Source organism: Canis aureus, chromosome 1, assembly GCF_053574225.1.
Source record: "Canis aureus isolate CA01 chromosome 1, VMU_Caureus_v.1.0, whole genome shotgun sequence".
NCBI lineage: Eukaryota > Metazoa > Chordata > Mammalia > Carnivora > Canidae > Canis > Canis aureus.
Genome location: NC_135611.1, coordinates 45,568,032 through 45,591,535, shown reverse-complemented (window position 1 = coordinate 45,591,535; position 23,504 = coordinate 45,568,032). Strand labels below are relative to the sequence as shown.

Here is a 23,504-nt window from a genome sequence, read left to right as displayed (position 1 = left end):
TTCTGTACCACAGTGCAGTATGAGTCATTTGTAGTTCTTCATTTCACTGATAGGTGGGGCTAGTAATTTCTGTATTAATTATAATATTTTAGCATGTTAAAATCTGTATCTAGATGAAGCAGATACTTCAAAGCTTCAAAACTGATGAAACTGCATACTTCTCTTTTAAGGGATAAAACTGCTTGCATTAATATGTGAAATACACTACTAAAACACCCCCTGCTGATTTCATAGGCTTTGCCAGGAGTTTTGCATAATTTTCTGAAAATTAAAGGACCGAGGATCAGTATTTATGATGATAAAAATTAGATCTCAAGAACTATTAAAAACTTGGAAGATTCTCCTAAAATGGAATTTTAAAAATTGAGTTCAACAATTATTTAACACATGCCAGAGATAAAAAAAGAGCAGAGGAGACTCAGAAGATCAGAATTTGAGATTCAGCTGCACACTTACCAGCACCATAACATTGCTCACCTGATACTGTTGTAAACCTACATCACAGAATTGAAATAAGAATTAAATGAAGTAACTTGGGAAACTTTGTATAATGGGTTGTAACTTCACAAATGTTGGTTATTGAATGTAGCAGGTCTAAGACAATAATTCTCATATTTTGATATAAGGATAAAAAAGGATAAATTCTCAGGAATCCACAAATTCTCCACATAAACCATGTTTTTACTCCTTTTAATTTTGTTGTTTATGTTAGTGCTAATCTTTTTTTTTTTTTTTTTACATTTATTAGAGAGAGAAAGGAAGCATACATGTAGGAGAGGGAGAGGGAGAGGGAGAGAGAATCTTAAGCAGACTCCCCATTGAGCACAGAGCCCCATGTTGGGCTTGATTTCACAAACCTGGGATCAATACCTGAGTCAAAATCAAGAGTTGGATGCTTAATCCACTGAGTCATCCAGGTACTCTGATGATTTTTGGTGCTAATCTTTAAAAAAGTCCATGTGAGCACATTCTAGATCATCTGAATATCCTCCATATAGCTGCCATGCAACATATATCTTCAGGAGAGCATTAACACCGAGTAATTCAACTTCATTTGTTTCCAAGTGAATGAAAACAGATACAAGCAGACCTTAATATGTAGCTTCCATGTCCTCCAAGGGAAAGGCAGCGTACAATGGCAAAAATTCTGAGCAAAGATTTGGTGGTAATTTGAATCCAGAAAACCAATGAGAAAATCATTACAAGGCATGCTGTGACCTTAGTAAACTGAACTTTAAGAAAACAAAATCCTGCCTTAAGAGCAGTGATTAGGGCAGCCTGGGTGGCTCAGCGGGTTTGGCGCTGCCTTTGGCCCAGGGTGTAATCCTGGGGACCCCGGATCGAGTCCCTCGAGTCCCGCGTCGGGCTCCCTGCATGGAGCCTGCTTCTCCCTCTGCCTGTGTCTCTGCCTCTCTGTGTCTCTCATGAATGAATAAATAGAATTTAAAAAAAAGAGCAGTGATTAAACACCTTGCATCATTTATATTGATTTTGTAGCTTAGCACATATTTATTGTAATTGTTTTAGTTAAATAGCCATAGGAAAATTGTAACCTTAAGCTTATGCTCAGACTAATACTCCATTTATTTAAATAAGATTATAAAATTAACATATCTTAGTTAACTTAAAAATAATACTTGAGGGGTGTGACCCATGAGATCAGAACTCGGAAAAGAAAAAATTTATGGTTAAGTCTTCTTTCTGTACCTTGCTGTGCAATCCTGGATAATGACGTCCTTCACAGTAAAAGAATGATAACAATCTCATTCACATAGGAACACCATGAGGAGTAAAGGAAATAATTATATGTAATTGTAAATGAATGCCTGTGTATACTGTGGAATATAAGGACTCTGAATCAAGAGTTTAGGCTTTCAAACTACATTTCTATGCCACCTTGGGCAAATCACCTTACCTCTATGAGAGTCATGTCCCAATTTTCTAAAGCTAGGAGCTATGTCAGATTATCTCACAGTTCTTTTAATATAGCTCCAATAGGAAGTGGTTGGGTTTTCCATTGAGATTTCAGCGAAAATTTCATTCAATTTCACTCTTATCATATCTGCAGGTACTTGGTTTTCCATTAGCTTTATTGTAAACTCACCACTCTGAGAAATAAAAAATGTTGATTCACTTGTGATCAAGGCAGCAATTTGCAAAAAACACGGTCAGGAAAGCTAAATTCTCCCACATAGCAGAGAGAGTTCAATCTTTGCTTTGTTGTTTCCTGTTATAATAAACAGAATTCAGATTTGAGTCTTTGACCTTAGATATAACCATCCTAGGTGAGTCAAATGACCTCTCAACATTGATTGTACCGCTTAAAAAGCAGGCTCTGGACACAGACTTGTGGATTCAAATCCTGATTCCACTACTTATTAGCTCTGCAGCCTAGGACACAGCGCTGAACCTCTCTAAGCCTTTATCTTTTGTAACAATTAATGAGATAACAGTTGTAAAGCACTCAGCTGTGAAGCTGGTACTTTGGGAACCATTGGGCAAATGTTAGCTATTACAAGTATTATCATGTTTATTTCCCTTCCTTTTCATCCTTACCTTTCCAAGTACTGCAAGAAGAGACTGCAATACTTGGAGCAGCAAGGGGCAGTAAGAAAATCTGGGGGAAAAAAAAAAAGAAAGAAAATCTGGGGAAGGCAAACAAGGAGTGGCAACTAACATTCAATGCAAAGGCAGATGACTACAAAAAGTAGCCACTATGCATGTCCAGAAACTTAGATTGGGTCTGGGTTCCATTATTTTCTAGTTTTGTGAGCATCAATTAATTTGTATCACTTAAGTTTTTGTTTCCTCCGCTTTCACTAGAGACTAGTTATATTTATATCATAAGACTGTTGGTGAAATGCTCAAAAACAAATACTCGACATATTTGAAAACACTTCCTGAACTCTAAACAGGGCAGCTTTTCTCACTGGATACATTTAAAGGGGGCAGAAGAGTTGGATTCTACCTCCGGCCCTTCTCACCACAAACTGCGCTCCTCCTTAACCGCTCTGGCCGGGATCATCTGCCAGATCCTTGCGGTAGCAAGGCCACCACTGATCACCAGCTGACCCATGCCTTGCACACCAGGCGACTCCTCTTTTAGTTCTTGCAACCTTAAGGTAGATATGTCCATTTAACAGATGAAAGACTAAGGCTGAAAGAAGTTAGAAACCTGCCATCAGCACCTACAATGCCAGTTTTTTTTTTTTTAAAGATTTATTTATTCGTGAGAGACACAGAAAGAGAGGCAGAGACACAGGCAGAGGGAGAAGCAGGCCCCCTGCAGAGGGCCCGATGTGGTGGGGGTGGGGGGTGGGGGGGACTCGATCCCAGGCCCCCAGGATCAAGACCTGAGCCCAAGGCAGATACTTAACCACGGAGCCACCCAGGCACCCCTACAATGCCGATGTTTTGAAAACATCTACCATAAGAGAAAACTGTTAGCAACCGATAGTTTTGCCTCTAATCATTGGCTTTCCCGCAATTATCCACGGAGGGGAACGCGGCAAGTCCAACCGCCAGAAGCCCCAGGGGGCGTTCCTAGGCGCCAAGCTCCTGAGACCCACCCCTCCGAGACCCGGTGGGAACGTGAGGTCCCCGCCTCCAGGCCGCCCTGGCCCCGCCCACCAGGAGCGGCCCCGCCCACCAGGAGCGGCCCCGCCCACCAGGAGCGGCCCCGCCCACCAGGAGAGGCCCCGCCCACCAGGAGAGGCCCCGCCCACCAGGAGAGGCCCCGCCCCCGGGCTCCGCTCCGTCACCGGAGGAACACAGCGTAAGCCCAGCCCGCGTCGCGCTTAGCGAGAAACGGCGCATGCGCTCTGGATGCGTCCGGATTTCCTGTCTGCCCTCCCAGCTTCCGGCGAGGTACATCCGACCAATAGAGCGGGCTCGGGGGCGGGCCTTAATGCTCGCGGCTCCCGCCATCCTCCCTGGAGGATTTAAGGGCAGCGCGGAAACTCCGCGGTGCAAAGTGGACGGTTCCGCGGGGCTTGATGGCTGCGTCCGGGACGCTGAGTACTTTCCGACTCCCGCCGTTGCCCACGATTCGAGAAATCATTAAGTTGTTCAGGCTGCACGCCGCGAAGCAACTGTCCCAGAATTTTCTCCTGGACTTGAGGCTGACAGGTGGCTGTCTTCTCAGGGCTGCCCGGCTGTCTCCCCCGCATCCCCGGGCACGTGGGTCAGGGAGCTGGCCTGGACCTGCGGGCGGGTTTCTGGGGTCAGGCGATGGGCAGGGGGCCGTAGGTCAGGGCCTTCTACCGCTTTGTGGGTGGTTGGCCTGCAGGAGGGCGTGCTCGCGGGTGTTCGCCGTGGGCTAGTGCAGGCTGTGCAGACGCCGAGCAGACGCTAGGGGAGGCCGGGGTCGCGTGTCCTGAGGCGCATGTGGAAGTTGGAATCACGGTGTGCCAACCCACGGCCTGGGGCTGCACGTGCGACTTTGACCTCTCTTGCAGTTTAAAGCTGTCAGAATTTGTATTAGTGCAGGGAGTTTTTCAGTAACGTGTCGCAAGAGTGTCGCTCGTGGGATGACGTTATTTATTTTTTTTTATTTTATTTTTTTTTGGATGACGTTATTTAAAGGGTTACCTGTTGAATGCAAAACTCTTGAGGGCGCAGATACTCGGTAAATGCGTATCAGAGAACCTGCGGCGTGCTGGTGCTGGAGACGCAGCTGGGGGGTGAACCAAGGAGCTTGCACTTTTAGTAAGCTCACATTCCCACCCCTTATTTTAAGTCCCTTATTATGCGGTAAAATTTTATGTGCCATAAAGTGAGCCAGTCTGGAGTGCAGAGTTTGATATACATTCGTTTAACCGCCACCCCCTCTCCCCCGCCCCGTATCTTGGTGATAGTTTCTTCTGAAAGGTGAGGTTGCAAGAATAACATGTATTAGCAATAGGTCCACTGCTGGAGAATTTACCGTATTGGGGAATTTGGTACTTAGTTCCATTTTGGCCCCTCTTGAGAACCTGGAAAGATCAGCAAATCATACCCCAAAAGTTGATTTTTTCAGTTAAGTGACGTATGAAATAAGATATTTTATTTCTTGGATGTGGAGTCTTCGTGCTACCAGTAGAAATAGGACTTAGGGTAAAATACCTTGACTAAACTTCAGTTTCTCTTCTGTTAATTGGAGGAGGGCCCCTACTTCGAGAGCTTTAAAGAGTTATCCACCTCTAAAATTCTTTAGTTCTAGCAGTAACTAGAACTGGCCTTGTCTGCCAGTCACTAGTCCCATTCTATAGGTAAATAAAGCGCCTTTCCTTTTTTTTTTTTTTTTTTTTTTTTTAAATAAAGTTCCATTCTTAAGACGGAAGATACAGGTCTTTATATTTTTGATGTTAAAAAAAATCCTTTGTGTACAGTATCTTGTGTGAGCCTTTAGTCATCCTTAGGAGTAAATTCTGGAATCTAGATACTATTCCTTCTCTGGGAACCAACGTGAAGGAAGATTAAAGTACTTGTCTGGGGTAAGAAGCTCAGATGGGAGCAGATATTTAGCGAATTGACAGTGCCTCTTTGATACTGTATTGGAATGTGCCTGAAGAGTTTGAGGGCAGAGCCCCTGACCTCTACTATGGTGGCACCTCATTTAAAAAAAAAAATGAGGATTTAAATCCATAATACCTGTGCTTACTGTATCAACTCTGTTGCCTCTGAAAGGCATTGGTGTGTAGTGGAGGAAGGATCGCTTTAGAATTTACCCCTGAGCTGGAGTCCCTTCTCTTCCCTTTTCTTTCTAGATGACTTTGTACACATGAAACAACAGACAAGGAAATTGAAAAGTTCAGAGAAGTTAAATTGGGATAGTAGTTCTTAATGCGTTAGAAGGGTTGGAAGGATTGTGAGATGCAAGGGAGCAAGCATGTAAAGCATCTAAAACAAATTGTTGGTGAACATATATTAATTCCCTCCCAGCACTAGTTAAAAGCTATTTGGGGGCGCCTGGGTGGCTCAGTCCATTAAGTGTACCACTCTTGATTTCCACTCAGGTCATGATCTTGAGGTGGTGAAATTGAGCCCAGTGTGGGGCTCTGTGCTCAGTGGGAGTCAGCTTGAGACTCTCTCTCCTGCTCCCTCTGCCCTTCCCCCACCCCCACTCACAGGTGCTCTTGTGCCTGACCTCTCCCACCTCCCCTGCCTTTCTTTAGAATAAGTAAATCTTAAAAAAAAAAAAAAAAAGAGAGAGAGAGACAAAACTATTTTTGCATTTCGGCCTACAAAAAGTGGTGCCATACCATCTCAGTGAATACTGCAAAGAAGTGCTGATAATGTTTTCAGTGGCTAAATTTCCACTATCCCAGGAGACCCAGTTACTTGGAATTTAGTATCTCAGTCAATAAGACCAGCCTGTTATATGTTTTATCAGAAGTGATAATTGGTTGCAATGAATCCTCAGTAATCTTTTTCATGATTTATTAAGATCTGCTAACTTAAAGAGGTTGATCAATTGAAAATATTAACTTTTCCATATCAATTTGCATATTTGTAAAGCTTAAAACACTTCCACTGAGAAGTTTAACTTTCTAAAAATGACCAAGAATCTAAATTTCTGCTAGTCCTATGATCTAGGAACTTGTTGCTGTGACCAATTAGTTGTTTATAGGTGAAAATGAGACAACTAGCTTTGGGATTTAAAACTACCAGCATTGGAAATTACGAACGTGAAACTAGTCTTATTCAAATATTCAATATTTGGCACTAGTGGGATCCCTGGGTGGCGCAGCGGTTTGGCGCCTGCCTTTGGCCCAGGGCGCGATCCTGGAGACCCGGGATCGAGTCCCACGTCGGGCTCCTGGTGCATGGAGCCTGCTTCTCTCTCTGCCTGTGTCTCTGCCTCTCTCTCTCTCTCTGTCTGTGACTTAAATAAATAAATAATAAATAAAATATTAAAAAAAAAATATTTGGCACTAGAGAGATGGTATATGCTTACCCAGTTGGTCTTAGGAATTGATAGGTTTGGCAGAAGAACAGATGCAAAAATACAGCATTAACTATATTTAAATTAGGAAATTTGTCACAATCTTATTTTTAAGAGACTGATAATACAATTCAATCATATAGTAGAATATTGAATGGCCTAAACCATATTGGTTTAGGTTAAGAGGTAAGTAATTGGATAAATACGGTATAAAAGACTAGTTGAGTAATGGTTGATAAGAATTTGTGGAGACTGTTGTTAAATTTTGTACGTTGAAATTTATCAAGGTAATTAAAACATTCTTTTTTCTAGATAAAATTGTAAGAAAAGCTGGCAATCTGACAAACACTTATGTTTATGAAGTGGGCCCTGGGCCAGGAGGAATCACAAGATCAATTCTCAATGCTAATGTTGCTGAACTTTTGGTGGTTGAAAAGGATAGTCGATTTATTCCTGGGCTACAGGTAAGATACTTAAAATTGTCTTTTTTAGGAGGCAAAAACCCAATTTAAATCTTCAGGCCATGATTCTTAAACCTCAGAATTTCCGAGGATTATTTATATAGTTTGCTCTTCAAACTGCAGATCTCCAGGCCCCATTCCAGAGATCCTGATTCCATAGCCTGGAAAGATCTAGGAATTGTATTTTTAGCAAGCATCCCAGCATGGTCTGTTGACCATTACTTAAATAAACCTGCTTTATGCATTAATGCTAGACAAACTAGTTGTTTTGTGTGATCTCTTTTTAAAATCTAATAGCTGTGCATGTTCTGGCCCACTCCTTCAAAAATAAGTAAAATAAATAATGCCAATGACTTAGTTATTGGCATGGCTTCTGAGAACTTCATTTCGATTCAGAAAAGCATTTCTACAAGCAAAAGTTGGAGAAAACATATGCTTTTTTAAAGAGAGATTAATTGTTAAGCTTCAGCATTTGTTAAGAATTTTTTAAGTGAAGAAATGTTGTACCACTGTACATGTAGACTTAAGATGAGGTTTGAATGAAGTGGTACATGCATCTTAAAACAGTATGTGCCATAATTATATGAAAAATATTTGAAGGAACTGGGCATGTTTGAGGCTGAGAAGGGGAGCCTTGAGTGAGGAGATTCATAGCTGCCTATGAAAAGGTAGCAGTGAAGAGGACAGCTTATTTTGATTTCTAGTAAAGAACTAATACAAGTAGATGGAAATTGAGGGAAGCAAATGTGGATTTAAAATAAGGAGGGACTTATATATTTTCAATGGTGGCAAACAGTGAAACCCATTATATCAGGGATTTTGTAAAGGGAATTCTTCACAGGGGGGCACTTACTGGCTAAAGGGCCTTTGTTTGATTCTTCTATAATTCTGAAACTCTACAAGAGCCCTTAGCCTTTGGCTTAGATGAGTAGCAATTTATTAAGGGAGTTCAATAGAATAATAAAGTTATCCGCATTATTACTTTCATACAAGAAACAAATTGGTTTAAAATTGGTACAATCTAATGCTTGTATGTGCAATAATTGAAAAATGTTTCATTTCTACCAGAACAATTTGAGGAAATTTGTTTGAAAGTCTGGGCTTTGTATACATGCAACTGATTTTTTTTTTTTTAAATCTAGTGATTTATTTCTTATTGGACTACATTTTGTTTTATGCTGTAAAAATTATATAATATTTAGTGTTATCTAATTTTACCACTCAATTGACAGAATTAGTTTCAGTTTTATAACTTTATTTTGGGACTCTCATATGGTACCTATTTCTTGACATGAAATTTAATAGTGAGTTTAGCTTTGAACTACTTTGTTCATTAAAGAACTGTCTCTCAATTAGAGGTGAAAATGGGAATATTTTATTTTTGGTGAGATCATGAGATGATGAAAAGAAGCTGAATAACACTGTGTAATTCCATTTAGCTTTTTTTCATCTAGCCCTTTCTGGACATGGGAAATACTCATCTGACTTCTTGCCCTTGAAGAGACTTCCTAACCCTCGATCTTAGCATCTGTTATGTATAATTCTTTCTCATGAGTCAAGGAGGTGAAACAAATTTCTGTTCATCCCCACCTAATTTACATATTATCCCTTCTGATCTCAACTAAGGATCTTTGAAGACAGACTGCTTAGAAGGCAGCTACACACTTCTCTTTTCAGCTGCCCTACCAAGTCCCTGCACTCCTGACCCCTGTCTCATTAGATTGATCCTCTGATGGACAACAAATAAGAACATACTGTATCTGCCCCCTCTGGAATGTCTGCCAAGAGCATAGAGATTCTTGTGTTTCATTTCCTGCTCTATCTCTACCACATGCAACCATGCCTGGCATATAGCAGGTGTTCAATAACGCCTTACATGGAAAAATAAAAGGTTGACTATATGCGTATGTATCTATCTAGGTAACCAACTAAATGTGTCATTTAATAATGAAAATGAATAATTATATAGCATTGATTATTAAAAAGTTTTGTGCTCATTTTTCTAACTATAAATATTTGTTTCAAGGTAAATTACTCTGCAAAAAAATGTGGATTTGTCTTCCTGTTTCTGTAGAAAAAGCAAAATTCTTAGTGTCTTATATTGCAAGAAAGGAATTTGCCTTAAAAAGAAATATTGGGTACTAAAATATCAAATAGATTTCTTTTTCCTGTAAAGGATGTTTCAATATGTAAAACCACTTTCATTTAGAGGTACTAAATTAATCATAAAAATGAATAAAGGCAGAAGGAGTGATCTATTTTAAGGATTCCATTTTAGTGGTTTCTAAGCTAATAGAATTACTTTTTAAAGAAATTGTAATAATTTATAAAATGTCTTCTATCTGAAAGTATGTCATTTGTATCTTAATTCTTATAATATCGTCATGAGGCATCTTAGGGGAAAGTACATAGTGCTAACATACAGGTTTTACCATCGGCATGTTGTAAAGTAAAAAAGCATGTCTAATATGTGAAGGCATTATGGGATAGTTTTGTGGTAAAGAACACAGACCTCATCAAATTGCCTGGCTTTGACTTCAGGCTCTACCATTTACTGGTTGTAGGACTTTGGGGAGGTATATTATATCTTTCTGTGCCTCCATTTGCTTATAGGATTGTAATGATTAAATGAATGCCTCATACTTAAGTCAAGGACTCAATATAATTTTCAGTATAGGTAATCAATTAGATTATTATCCCTGTGCCTTAGGCATCTCTGTTAATTAAGGATTGATCAGGAGACTGCTAATCTGGAAACAGGTAAGGAGGACTGCAAAGTTATTCCTTTTGGAGCATTAGAATTTAAATCCCCAGTGCCTTGGAAATGTTGGAGCTTTCTCCCCCACTCCTCACATTAGCATTGGACATCCAGGGTTTCTATGTTGTAGCATTCTCTAGTGACTGCACATTTTTAAGGTTGTTTTGTTGTTGTTACATTTCTATGGCTGGGTAGGTTCTTTGTGCTTTGGAGGAAAGTGAGATTTTTTGATAACTCAGAGAACTTGAGATTTTGGTAAGTGCTTCCCCATTTCTGAGTTAGAGAGAACATCATGAGTAATATGTTCTTGAAGTAAGTAATCTGGGTTTCTCATTTTTTTTCTTTTTGTTTTAAAGATTTTGTATATTAATAACAATCATATTTATAGAGGGTTTACTGTACTAAGTACTTTGTTTTATAGCTTTATTGAGGTATTATTGATGTGCAGTAAATTGCACTTGTTACAAGTGTACAGATTACCGAATTTTGACAAATATATATCATGAAACCATCACCACAAACAAGATAATGACTACCTGTCACCTTCAGGGTTCCTCATTTTTCTTCATAATCCATCCCTTCCTCCTCCCCTTCCCTATCTTCAGACAACCACTGAGCTGTTTTGTCACTATAGGATATTTTCCATTTTTTAGAATTTTTTTTAAAGATTTTATTTGTTCATGAGAGACAGAGAGAGGCAGAGACATAGGCAGAGGGAGAAGCAGGCTCCCCGTCGAGAGCCTAAGGTGGGACTCGATCCCAGGACCCTGGGATCACACCCTGAAACACAGGCAGATGCTCAACCACTGAGCAACCCAGGCATCCCCATTTTTTAGAATTTTATGTAAGTATATGCTGTTTTTTGTCTGATGTCGTTTACTGAGCATAAGTATTTTGAGATTCATCCATGTTGGGGTGTTTATCAATAGCTTGATTTTTTTGTTTGTTTTATTGCTGACTAGTATTCCATTGTATGGATATCCCAGATTTATAAATCCTTTCACCAGTTCATGGACTTTGAGTTGTTTTCATTTTTTGGCAATTATGTATACAGCTGTCATTAACATTCACATGCAAGTCTTTGTGTGAATATATACTCTTATTTCACTTGAATAAAGAATTGGAGGTGGAGTGTCTGAGTCTTATGGTAGGTATATGTTAAACTTTTTTGAAACTACCAAACTGTTTTACAAAGTGGCTGGCTGTATCGTTTAACATTCCCTGCCCCCATCCCCAGCTGTGCATGAGAGTTCCTTTGCTTCACATGCTTCTTATACTTGATATGGTTAATCATCTTAATTGTAACCATCCAAATGAGTATGTAGTGGTATCTTAATTTTTTTTTTTTTTATTGTATATACTTATTCATGGGAGACGCAGAGACATAGGCAGAGGGAGAAGCAGATTCCATGTAGGGAGTCTGATACAAGATTTAATCCAAGGACCACAGGATCACGAGACTTGAGCCAGAGGCAGATGCTCAATCACTGAGCCACCCAGGTGCCCCTAAATGTGGTTTTTATTTGCATTTTCCTAATCAGTAATAGTGGATATTTATTTATTTATTTATTTATTTATTTATTTATTTATTTATTTATTTATTTAAAGAGAATGTGGGGCAGGGGGTGCAGAGGAAGAGGGAAGGATGAGATCCTCAAGCAGCCTATTGAGTGCAAAGCCCTTTGTGGGATTGATTGATTGATTGATTGATTGATTTAAAGAGAATGTGGGGCAGGGGGTGCAGAGGAAGAGGGAAGGATGAGATCCTCAAGCAGCCTATTGAGTGCAAAGCCCTTTGTGGGATTTGATCCCAGGACCCTGAGATCATGACTTGAGCCGAAATCAAGTCGGCTGCTTAACCCACTGAGCAGCCCAGGTACCCCTAGACATATTGTTCATGTGTTTTGTTTTGTTTTTTTGCCATCTCTGTATCTTCCGAGGGGGAATTCTGCAAATATTTTGAGCATTGTTTGTTTTGTCTTCATATTACTGTATTATAAGAGATCTTTATATAGTTTAGATACAAGTATTTTGTCAGATATATGTTTTATAGTGCTTTCTTTTCAGATATGACTTACCTTTTTTTCTTTGACATTTAACAGTGTCCTTCAAAGAGTAAAGCTTGTTTCAATGAAGTACAGTTTATCAGTTTTGTTTTCCTTTTGAGTTTGATGCTTTTTGCATCTTATGTTAAAAAACAATTGTCAAAATGAGAACTAAAAATTTCTATGTTCTCTTCTAGATGTTTTATAGTTTCAAGTTTTGCACATAGGTTTATGATACATTTTGAGTTACCTTTTGTGTGTAGTGTGAGGTAAGGGTACAGGTTTTTTTTTTTGTAATTTTTTTCTTTCTTTCTTTCTTTCTTTTTTTTTTTTTTTTTGCACCACTTGATTAAAAAAATTTATCTTTTCCTCATTGAATTGCCTTGGTCCTATTGTCAAAAACCAGCTGGTCTTATATACAGTGGTCTGTTTCTGGTCTGTTTCTGGCTTCTGCTGAGGTCCAGAAATATCAGTATCTTTTCTATTGATATATAGGTCTGTTTTTTGCCCTGAGACCAACCTATACTGATTACTGTAGCTTTATAGTAAGACTTGAGAGCAGGTAATATAAGTCTTCCCACCTTGCCTTTCTTTTCCAAAATTGTTTTGGCTATTCTGTAAGTCCTTTTGCATTTCCATATAGTTGTAAAATTAGATCATCACTTTCCTTTTTTTTTTTTTTTAAAGCCGAGGGGATTTTGATTGGGATTGGACTAAAACTATAGATCATTGTGAGAACTGGCATCTTAATGGTATAAGTTCCTGATCTGTAAACATGGTATGTCTCCCTGTTTATTTAGATTTTCTTTAATTTCTCTCAACAGTGTTTTGTAGTTCTAAGTATATAAGTCTTGCATATCTTTTGTCAAATTTACTCCATGTATGTCCTATTTTTTGGTACCCTGGTCGTTGGTATTAGTTTTTAATTTCTATTTCCATTTTTATGTTGCTGCTATGTAGAAATACTGTTTTTCTTGACATGGACTTTGTATCCTGCAACCTTGCTGCACTCACTTATTAGTGGCTGTTTTGTAGATTTCTTAGCATTTTCTGCACGTATTATCATTTCATCTGCAGTGCACACTGTTTTACCTCCTCCATTTCAATCAGTTTTGCCTCTGTTTCTTGTCTTGGCTATAATCTCCAATATAATGTTGAACAGAAATAGGAGTAGACATCCTTGCCTGTCCCTGATCTCAGGGGGAAAGCATTCAGACATTCCATTGAGTATGGTATTAGTTGTAGGTTTTTCAAACTGAGGAAGATCCCTCTGTTCTAGTTTGCTGAGAGGTTGTGGTGCTTTGTTTGGTTTTTGTTTTTGTTGTTTTTTAGTTTTTTGTTTTTTTTTTTAAATAATGGGTGTTGAGTTTGCAAAAATACTTTTTCTGAGTTTATTGAGATAATCATGACTTTTTTTTTTTTTAGTTTGTTAATATTGTAAATTATATTGATTTTCTTTTTTTCTTCTAACGGTAAACCAACCATCCGTACAATCTTTGGTGATATCCTCTTTCTCATTCATGATATTGGTAATTTGTGTCTTTTTTTCCTATCTGTCTGGCTGCATATTGGTGAACTTTATTGATCTTCTCAAAAAACAACAGCAAAAAAGCTTTTGAGTTCATTGATCTGTCTTGTGTTCTGTTTTCTATGTCACTGATTTCTGCTCTGAAATCTTAATTATGTTATATCTTCAATTTCCTTGAGGTTTAATTTGTTCTTTGTATAGGTTTTTAAGGTGGAAGCTGAGGTTGTTTCTTTAAGACCTTTCTTATTTTCTCCTAGATGTTTATTGGTGCTATAAATTTCCTTCTCAGTATTACCTGAGCAAAATCCCACAAATTTTGATAGGTTGTGTTTTCATTTTAATTCATTCAAAATACTAACTTAAGAAAAAAAATTTTCTTTTGAGATCTTAGACGGAAAGAAAGACTTACAAAAGAAGTTCAGAATTCCCATAGAAAGCTTCAACTCCAATTTCCCTTTTAATTTCTTACTTGACTTGTTGGGGTACTTAGACATGTATCATTTGGCTTGTAAATTTTGGGGTTTTTCAGATATCTTTCTGTTATTTTTCATTTAATTCCATTGTGATCAGAGAACATACTTTGCATGACTTGAATACTTTTAAATTAATTTGTAATTGTTTTCTGGTGTAACATGATTTGTCCTGGTAAATCATGTTTCCTTACGCATTTGGAAAGAATATACATTCTGGTGAAAAAGATATACGTTCTTCTGTTGGATGTTACAGAAATTTCAGTAGGTCAAGTTGGGGTTACCCAAGTCTTCTATATCCTTGGTGATTTCCTACTTGTTCTATTATTTATTAAGCGAAGGGTATATTGAAATTTCCAGTTCTAATTGCAGGCTTGTCTATCCCTTCTTGCAGTTCTTTCAGTTTTTCTTTCATCTATTTTGAAGTAATGTTATTAGATGCATAATCATTTAGGATTGTTATGTCTTCGTGATGAATTGGTTCCTCTATCATGAAATGATCATCATGATCTCTGGTGATGTTCTTTCCTCTAAAATCTACCTTGATAATATAGCCATTCCAACTTTCCTTTGATTATGTTAGAGTGATGCACTTTTTCATCCTTTTTATTTGTGGCTCTATATTTAAAGTGGATTTCTTATAGGCAGCATATAGCTAAGTCTTGCTTTTTTTCTCACCAATTTGATCATCTCTGTTTTCTGTATTAGTTTCCTATTGTTGCTGTAAGAAATTACCACAAATGCAGTAGGTTAAAATGATACCAGTTTATTCTCTTACAGTTCTGGGAATAAGTCTAAAATGAAGGTCAATAGGGCTCTATTCCTTTTCTGGAGGCTTCAGGGGAGAATCATTTCTTTGCCTTTTTCAGCTTCTGGAGGCCACCTGCATTTACTAGCTCCTGGACTTCTTGCTTCTAAATCTACTATTGACTTCAATCTTTCTGCCTCATTCTTATGAAGGCCCTTGTGATTGATTGCATGGGTCCACCCAGATAATTTAGGATAATCTCCTCATCTTGTGATCTTTAATCACATCTGCAGAGTCCTTTTTACCATGTAAGATAATATAGCCATGGGGATTAGGATATGGAGATCTTTGTGGGGCAGGAATTCAGCCTGCTACAATTTACATCTATAACTTTCAATATTTTGGTAATTTATTGAAGGTATGTGGTTATACCTCTTTAATGTATCCCAATTAATCTTCAAGTAATAAAGTAGCACTTCATGTGTAGCATACAAATCTTGTAATAGTGTATTTGTATTTCTTCTTGCAGGCCTTTATACTATTATTATAAGCTTTACTTCTCCATATGTTGTAAAGTTCATAATACAATGTTGTTTTGTTTTAAAAGTCAATTCTAGGATCCCTGGGTGGCGCAGCGGTTTGGCGCCTGCCTTTGGCCCAGGGCGCGATCCTGGAGACCCGGGATCGAATCCCACGTCAGGCTCCCGGTGCATGGAGCCTGCTTCTCCCTCTGCCTGTGTCTCTGCCTCATTCTCTCTCTCTCTGTGTGTGACTATCACAAATAAATAAAAAATTTAAAAAAAATTAAAAGTCAATTCTATATTAAAGAGATTTTAATACAGTTGAATTTTGAACAATGTGGGTGTTAAGGGTGCTGACCTCCGAACAGTTAAAAATATGCGTGTAACTTTGGACTCCCCAGAAACTTAACTACTAAACCCTACTGTTAACTAGAAGCCTTACCAATAACCAATTAATGCATACTTTGTATGTTTTGTGCCGTATTCTTATTGTAAAGTAAGCTAGAGAAAAGAAAATGTTATGAAGAAAATCATAAGAAAAAGAAATATATTTATAGTACTGTAAGAAATCTGCATGTAAGTCAACCAACCAGTGCTGTTCAAACCCTGTTGTTAAAGGGTCAAGTATAATAAGAAAAATTGTTACATATTTACCCATATGGTTACTTCCCCCCCGCCCCTTTGATATTAAGTATACTCCAAGCCCAGTGTGGAGACCCAACACAGAGCTTGAACTCAGGTCCCTGAGCTGAGATCAAGAGCTGGATGCTCAACCGAGCTATCCAGGTGCCCCATTTTGATTCTCTTCATCCATATTTCCATTTACTATTATTTTCTTTCTACCTGAAAGACTTTCTTTAGCATTTTTTATAACTGTGGATCAGTTGATGACAGAACTTCAGTGCTTGTATGTCTGAAAAAGTGTTTTACTTTGCCTTTGTTTTTGAAAAACATACTAGCAGGTTTTTTTTTCTTTTAGTAGTCAAAAGATTTTGCTCTGCCATCTTCTCATTTGCATTGTTTCTGACAAGAAATCTGTTGTCATTCTTGTCTTTGTTTCTCTGCCTTTTTTCTCTGACTTCTTTTAAGATTTACTATCAGTGTTTTTGAGCAATTTCATCATGGTGCACCTTTGTGTCCTTTTCTTTGTATTTCTTTTGTGTGGGACTCCTTGAGTTTCTTAGAAATGCAGGTTTTCCTGAATTTCCTGCTGTCCAGTGTCTGAAAACTGTTGTTTCATCTATTTTGTCCATTTTTTTAAATCTCTTTAAGCCAGCTGGTCTTATATATTTCGTTTTAGCCAGAGTAAGAAGCTCTGGGATTCTTTTTAATTATTATGTGCTTGTTTTATGGAATTTTGGAGACAGTCATGATTGTTGTTAGTTTCACCTCTGAGTTTTATAATAGGTAAACAGTGATTATTTCTACTTGACAGGCAGGTTGGAAAGCTCACAGGATTGAGAATCAAATTGGCTGGTGTCAGATCTCAGAAATGGTACATACTAGCTTTGTGATCTTGAGCTTGTTGTTGGGCCAGTTTTAGCTCCAGCTTTCTCATCTGCAGCATGGGAATAATAGCAATCATTTGTGATCCTTGCAGGGATAGATGGAAATTTTTGTAAAGAGATTGGCATATAAATAGCCTAGCATATTGCCAATAACCAGTAAATGGTTGCTATTATAATGATACCCCTTCCCTGTCATCTTACAAAGGGATATATAAAGTAATTTAGTCATCCTGGCGAAAGGAACTGTTTTTCAACAGAGATAATAAAATTTTCAAATTCTTCCATCTCTAGCAAATTTTACAAAAGGAAAGATCGCCTGGCTTTCTGTTGTAACATGATTACGTTCTTCACACATGTAACTTACTTGATACGGCTACAGCCATAGTTAATCAAAACTCAACAGGTAAATAAAGGTGGCCCACAGCCAAAGTGATTTCCTAGTCCACTACAAATTAGAAGTACAGAGATCAATGCTAGAAGCAGACTCACTGACAACAGCAAGAAGTAACAGTTATTACTGTGGCAGAAAAACTATAAAAAGCAAACATAAAAACTTAAAAAATAAAAAAGCTCAGTAGTAAGGGACCATAACCATTGAAGCCATTACTCTAGCAGCAACAGTGACCCTAGTCATCAAGAAGAGGGTGAAATTAGGTTCATTGTTTTCAGCTTAAGGTAGAGAATTGTGTGATATTGTATGAAAGGATTTATATCTGTAAATTTTTCTTTTTTTCTTTTTATAATTTTTAAGTTGAAGTATAATTAATATACAGTGTTGTATTAGTTTCAGTTGTATAATGATCGACAGTTCTGTAAATTTCCCAGTGCTCATCAAGATAAATGTACTCTTAATTCTCTTTCTCTATTTCATCTATTCCTCTACCCAGCTCCTCTCTGGCAACCACTAGTTAGCTCCCTATAATTAAGATACTGTTTTTCTATTTGCCTCTTTTCTTCTTTTTTTTTTAATAAATTAATTTTTTATTGGTGTTCAATTTACCAACATACAGAATAACACCCAGTGCTCATCCTGTCAAGTGCCCCCCCTCAGTGCCCGTCACCTATTAATCCCCACCCCCCGCCCTCCTCCCCTTCCACCACCCCCAGTTCGTTTTCCAGAGTTAGGAGTCTTTATGTTCTGTCTCCCTTTCTGATATCCCCCACACATTTCTTCTCCCTTCCTTTATATTCCCCTTCACTATTATTTACATTTGTCTGTTTGTTTGTTTTGTTCTTTAAATTCCACATATAAATGAAATCATATGGTACTTACTTTCTCTGACTTACTTTAGTATTATATCCCCTATGTCCATCTGTGTTGCTGCAAATGTCAAGATTTCATTCTTTTTTATGCCTGAGTAGTATTTCATTTTATGTATATACCACATCATTTTTATCCATTCACTTATCCATGGACACTTGGGCTGCTTCCTTATCTTGGCTAGTATAAATAATATTGCAACAAACAACAGAGTGCGTATATCTTCTCAAATTAGTGTTTTAGGGGCAGCCGAGATGGGTCAGCAGTTTAGTGTCACCTTCAGCCCAAGGCCTGGTCCTGGAGACCCGGGATCGAGTTCCATGTCAGGCTCCCTGCATGGAGCCTGCTTCTCCCTCTGCCCGCACACCCTCTCTGTGTGAGTCTCTCATGAATAAATAAATAAAATCTTTTTAAAAAACCATATTAGTGTTTTAGTTTTTTGGAGGTAAATACCTGGTAGTGGAATTACTGGATATTATGGTAATTGTATTTTTGGTATTTGAGGAACCTCCATACTATTTTCCACAGTGGCTATACCAATTTGCATTCCCACCAGCAATACACAAGGATTCTCTACATCCTCACCAACACTAGCTATTTCTTTGTTTATTATTTTACCCATTCTGATGGGTATAAAGTGATATCTCAGTTTGGTTTTGATTTGCACTTCTCTGTTGATTAGTGATGTTGAGCATCTTTTCATGTCTGTTGATCATCTGTATGTCTTCTCCAGAATGTTTTTACTCAGGTCCTCTGCCCATTTTTTAATAGAATTATTTGGTTTTTTGGTGTTGAGTTGTATAAGTTCTTTTATATTTTGGATATTAAGCCCTTACCAAATACATCTCCCATTTGCAAATATCTACTCCCATTCAGTAGCCCGTTTTGTTGATGGTTTCTTTCACTCTGCAAAAGCTTTTTATTTTGATTAGTCCCAATAGTTTAATTTTGCTTGTTTCCCTTGCCTGCGGAGACACATCTAGAAAAATGTTTTTATGGCCAATGTCAAAGGAATTACTGCCTATGTTTTTTTCTAGGAGTCTTGTGTTTTCATGTCTCACATTTAGGTCTTTAATCCATTTTAAGTTTATTTTTATGTATGGTGTAAGAAAGTGGTAGAGTTTCTTTTGCAAGTAGCTGTCCAGTTTTCCAACCACCATTTGTTGAAGAGACCATTTTTCCCCATTATGTATTCTTGCCTCCTTTGTCAAAGATTCATTGACCACACGAGCATGGTTTTACTTCAAGGCTCACTATTCTGCTCCAGTGATCTATGTACCTATTTATTTATTTATTTATTTATTTATTTATTTATTTATTTTGCCAGTAGCATACTATTTTGATTATTATAGCTTTACAGTGTATCTTGGAAATTGGGATTGTGATGTCTCCAACTTTGTTCTTTTTCAAGTTTGCTTTGGCTGTTTGGGGTCCTTTGTGGTTCTGTACAGATTTTAGGGTGGTTTGTACTAGCTCTGTGAAAAATGTTGGCATTTTGATAGTGATTGCATTAAACCCGTAGATTGCTTTGGGTAGTATTGGAGTTTTAGCAATGTTGGCTCTTCCAGTCCGTGAGTATGGAATATCTTTCAACTTGTGTCATCTTTAATTTTTTCATTAGTGTTTCATAGTTTTTGTAGTATGGGTCTTTTACCTCCTTGATTAAGTTTCTCTCTAGGAATTTTGTTATTTTGGGTATAATTATACATGAGATTATTTCCTTAATTTTTCTTTCTGCTACTTTATTTGTTATTCATTAAAAAATCATTCACCATGATCAAGTGGGATCTATTCTAGGAACGCAGAGGTGGTTTAGTATTCGCAAATCAATCAATGTGATACATCATATTAATAAGAGAAAGACTGAATACCATATGATCATTTCAATAGATGCAGTAAAAGCATTTGACAAAATATAACATCCGTACAAGATAAAAACTGAAAGTAGGTTTAGAGGGAACATACACCTCAACATCATTTTAAGAAAAACCCACAGCTAATGGCATACTCAGTAGTGAAAAACTGAGAGCTTTTTCTTTAAGATCAGGAACAAGACAAGGATGTCCACTCTCTCCATTTTTATTCAACATAGTGCTGGAAGCACTAACCACAGCAACTGGACAAGAAAAAGATATGATACTACCTAAATTTCTTTTTAAGAAATGTTAACATTTAAAGGAGTATGTGCTGGTTGAATAGAAAGTTAACTAAATCAAATCTCTAAATCCATGATGGGGCTGCGTAAATTATTTTCCGCTATACATGTTTTGGTCCTGTGTTAAAAAACAAAGCAAGTTGATTTTTTGAAATCATGCTGTAATCTTTACCCTAAAGAAAAGTCTTTTGTAACATTACCTTAAGTTCCTTCTGAATATTAGCATTAGTCTTTTCTATGTGTTCTATAGAAGATACAAATTTTGGTTTTCACTTTCATATTCTATATTATAGATTCTTTCATTCTCATATAGTTTGCCTAACAGTTTTGCCCACCACTTATTTCAACAATGTTAGGGTTCCTATTATGTAGCAAGTCAGAAAGAAGGTAATATCATCAACCTATGTAATTAATGCTTTAGCTCACTGTACAATACTGGTTGCTGTAAGCCCTTTATGATGAAAAGGGGCATAAAACATACAAAATGACCAGTCAGTATAGTTCTTTGTTCTCAAGGAATTTCTAATTGTGCCTAAATTTAAAGAGTTGCATAAATTATTTCCTCATTCAATTAAATTACTAACAAATTACTTAAGTGGACCATAGTTACTTGCCCCCCTATAGAAAAGCTATCTCTAAGACCTTGACTTAGAGGAGAGATTTTTTTTAAGTGACCAAATGAAGAATTCTCCATTTATTTCACATTTTTATTAAAGGCATTCTCCATTATTTTGTTCCACAAACCCCTTTATACTAGAAAAAAAAATTTTTTTTTCTCTCTTGGGGATTTAGTATAATTATTTCCAGTAGAAACTAAGAATTTTATAATTCAGTATATAAATTGTGAGAGTTAATACCTGTAGGATTTACATACATGCTTCTTGTTTTCATGGCTTGGTTTTCTGTTTCCTCTTTTACAGTCTTATCTAATGAGTGCCTTTTACTCTAAGCTGACTTAAATCTCATTTTGGAAGGACATAGGATTGAAAACTAAAATAAAAATGATAGAAAAATTTAAGAGTGTCTGTGAAAATACTCTTTTGGCTGTAATCAAGTGCCTGCATTCATAGTTGGCTGTGCCTTTGAGCACGTTATGAGTTAACACCATCAGGGTTTTTTTTTTTTTTTTTTTTTTTTTTCACCATCAGGGTTTTAAAGTGTAATATAGCAGTGTTCTTCTTGAAGGGCTATGATAGTGATCTTTCCCACCTCTACCATCCCCCAAATATTGTCATGATAATGTAAACATCTTTTTTTGTTAGTGGTTAGAAAGTGTTTGTCTGTCATTGCTGAATATCATTAGGTATTAAATGGCTATTGTCTGTAATCATACTACCATTTCTGTTTGTATAGTGTTTTTTCCTCTGTAATTGTTTCAAGGCCTTCACTTAAAGCTGTGCTCACCATTATTCATTCCTTCTGCAGTTGAGTGTCTGAAAGGGGAAGATCAAACTACAAAGTGGTCTTAGAAGAGCTAGACCTTTTAAAGAATGGATTTGCTTTGTCGTTGAGACTTAAGGCTGAAGGGGAGTCAAAAGAAACAGGATAAAAATGCAACTTTAAATCTGGGAAAGGAAAACTAATGTGTGTTATATCAGTTTTCTGGTATGCCACTGGATGTGTCATTGTGGGAAAAAATGAACATTTCAAACATGGTTATCGGAGCATGTACATTAATGCCAAAGAGCCAAGTTCACATTGTTTTGTTGTAGTCTTAATTACTAATACATTATTTTCTATATATTGACATCATGAAGCATAAGCTTTTAGTTCTCCTGCCTCTTTGTTTTTGGTATGCTGATTTGTTTTAATTATGAGAAGCATAATTATAGAAAAAAATAGTATTTTTCATTGGTGGTAAATGCTATCACTAAATACATAGTTTTTTTTTTCTTTAAGATTTTGTTTATTTATTCATGAGAGACAGATAGAGAGAGAGAGAGGCAGAGACACAGGCAGAGAGAGAAGCAGGCTCCATGCAGGGAGCCTAACGTGGGACTCGATCCCGGGTCTCCAGGATCACGCCCCAGGCTGAAGGTGGCACTAAACCGCTGAACCAGTCAGGCTGCCCAAAATACTCAGTTTTTATACAGTAAGAGCCTGTCCCATAGAGAGCTAGCTCCTTTTTTATTCATAGTATATTGAGGTTATTATGTTTTTGATGATTTATTGCTTAGAACTCACTAGATTGTTTAAGCAAATCTTGGTAATTTAAAATAATCCAGAAGTATATTAATATCAGAGGTACGCAATTATTTTTGCTAAACTACCATGACTAAAGATACCAAACAAGGTGATTCCCAAACTGAAAATGTTTAGTTTCCTACTGATATAAGCATTTCAGTTCTGTATTTCTGAAATGTTACATGTATAATCCTACCTGATTTATCAGTGAAATAAATCTTTTCAAGTTTCCTGACCTTACAGATTTGGGGAACTTCAAATCTCAGTCTGATAGGGAAAGTTTCCAGTTTTACAGTTGGCCATTCACTTATTCATTCACTTATCAAAAAATGTGAAGCACCTACTATGTGCTCTTGTAGCTGCAAGGGACATTCAGGTAGATGAGAAACAGGTACTGCCCTTAAGGAGTAGGGGAAAGAAGCCTCTATATACATGATTGCAATATAGTATGTTATAAATGCTGTAAAGAAGCATCTGCAAGGCATAGCATTTACCCAAAGGAAGGAATAATCTACAAACTGGATGCCTTAGTCTGGGGTTTCCTCTCTGGCTTCTGTGATGTTTCTTTCATCCTTCCTATTAGTTGCCAGAATTAGGCAAGGGGAGGGTTAGGAGAGAAAAATCAGCTTTAATTGAGCTAAAGAAGCAGGACCAAGGGGGACTCAGGGCAAAAGTTCCTTGATTTGGAGCCAAGGGTGTCTGAGCTCCTTGAGGTGAGACTTGATGTGAAAAGAGGGTCATCTCTTCCTTGTAATCCACTTCAGCAAGGATGTTTGTTCTCACTGATTGCATTCACGCCTGCATTTTAAACTTTAAGCTTCAAGGACTACATCTGGGTTGGTTTTGTTTGTTTTTTAAACTGAGGACTTCAAGAATCAAGTCTCCTGTTGGGTACAGGGGACCTTAACATAATATAGTTGTATGGATGGCTTAGCTTCAA

The 23,504-nt window shown here is 37.4% G+C and overlaps 1 protein-coding gene across 1 annotated transcript in view; it reads left to right on the top strand.

Annotated features, from left to right (window-relative positions):
• The first annotated feature begins 3,880 nt into the window (after positions 1-3,880).
• TFB1M (transcription factor B1, mitochondrial) overlaps positions 3,881-23,504 on the top strand; it is a 70,784-nt gene continuing 51,160 nt past the window's right edge. The window contains exons 1-2 of the mRNA XM_077897960.1: positions 3,881-4,128; positions 7,238-7,389. Coding sequence (XP_077754086.1) covers positions 3,996-4,128; positions 7,238-7,389 — 285 coding nt within the window. The 5' untranslated portion in view covers positions 3,881-3,995. The remainder of the gene's footprint in view (positions 4,129-7,237; positions 7,390-23,504) is intronic.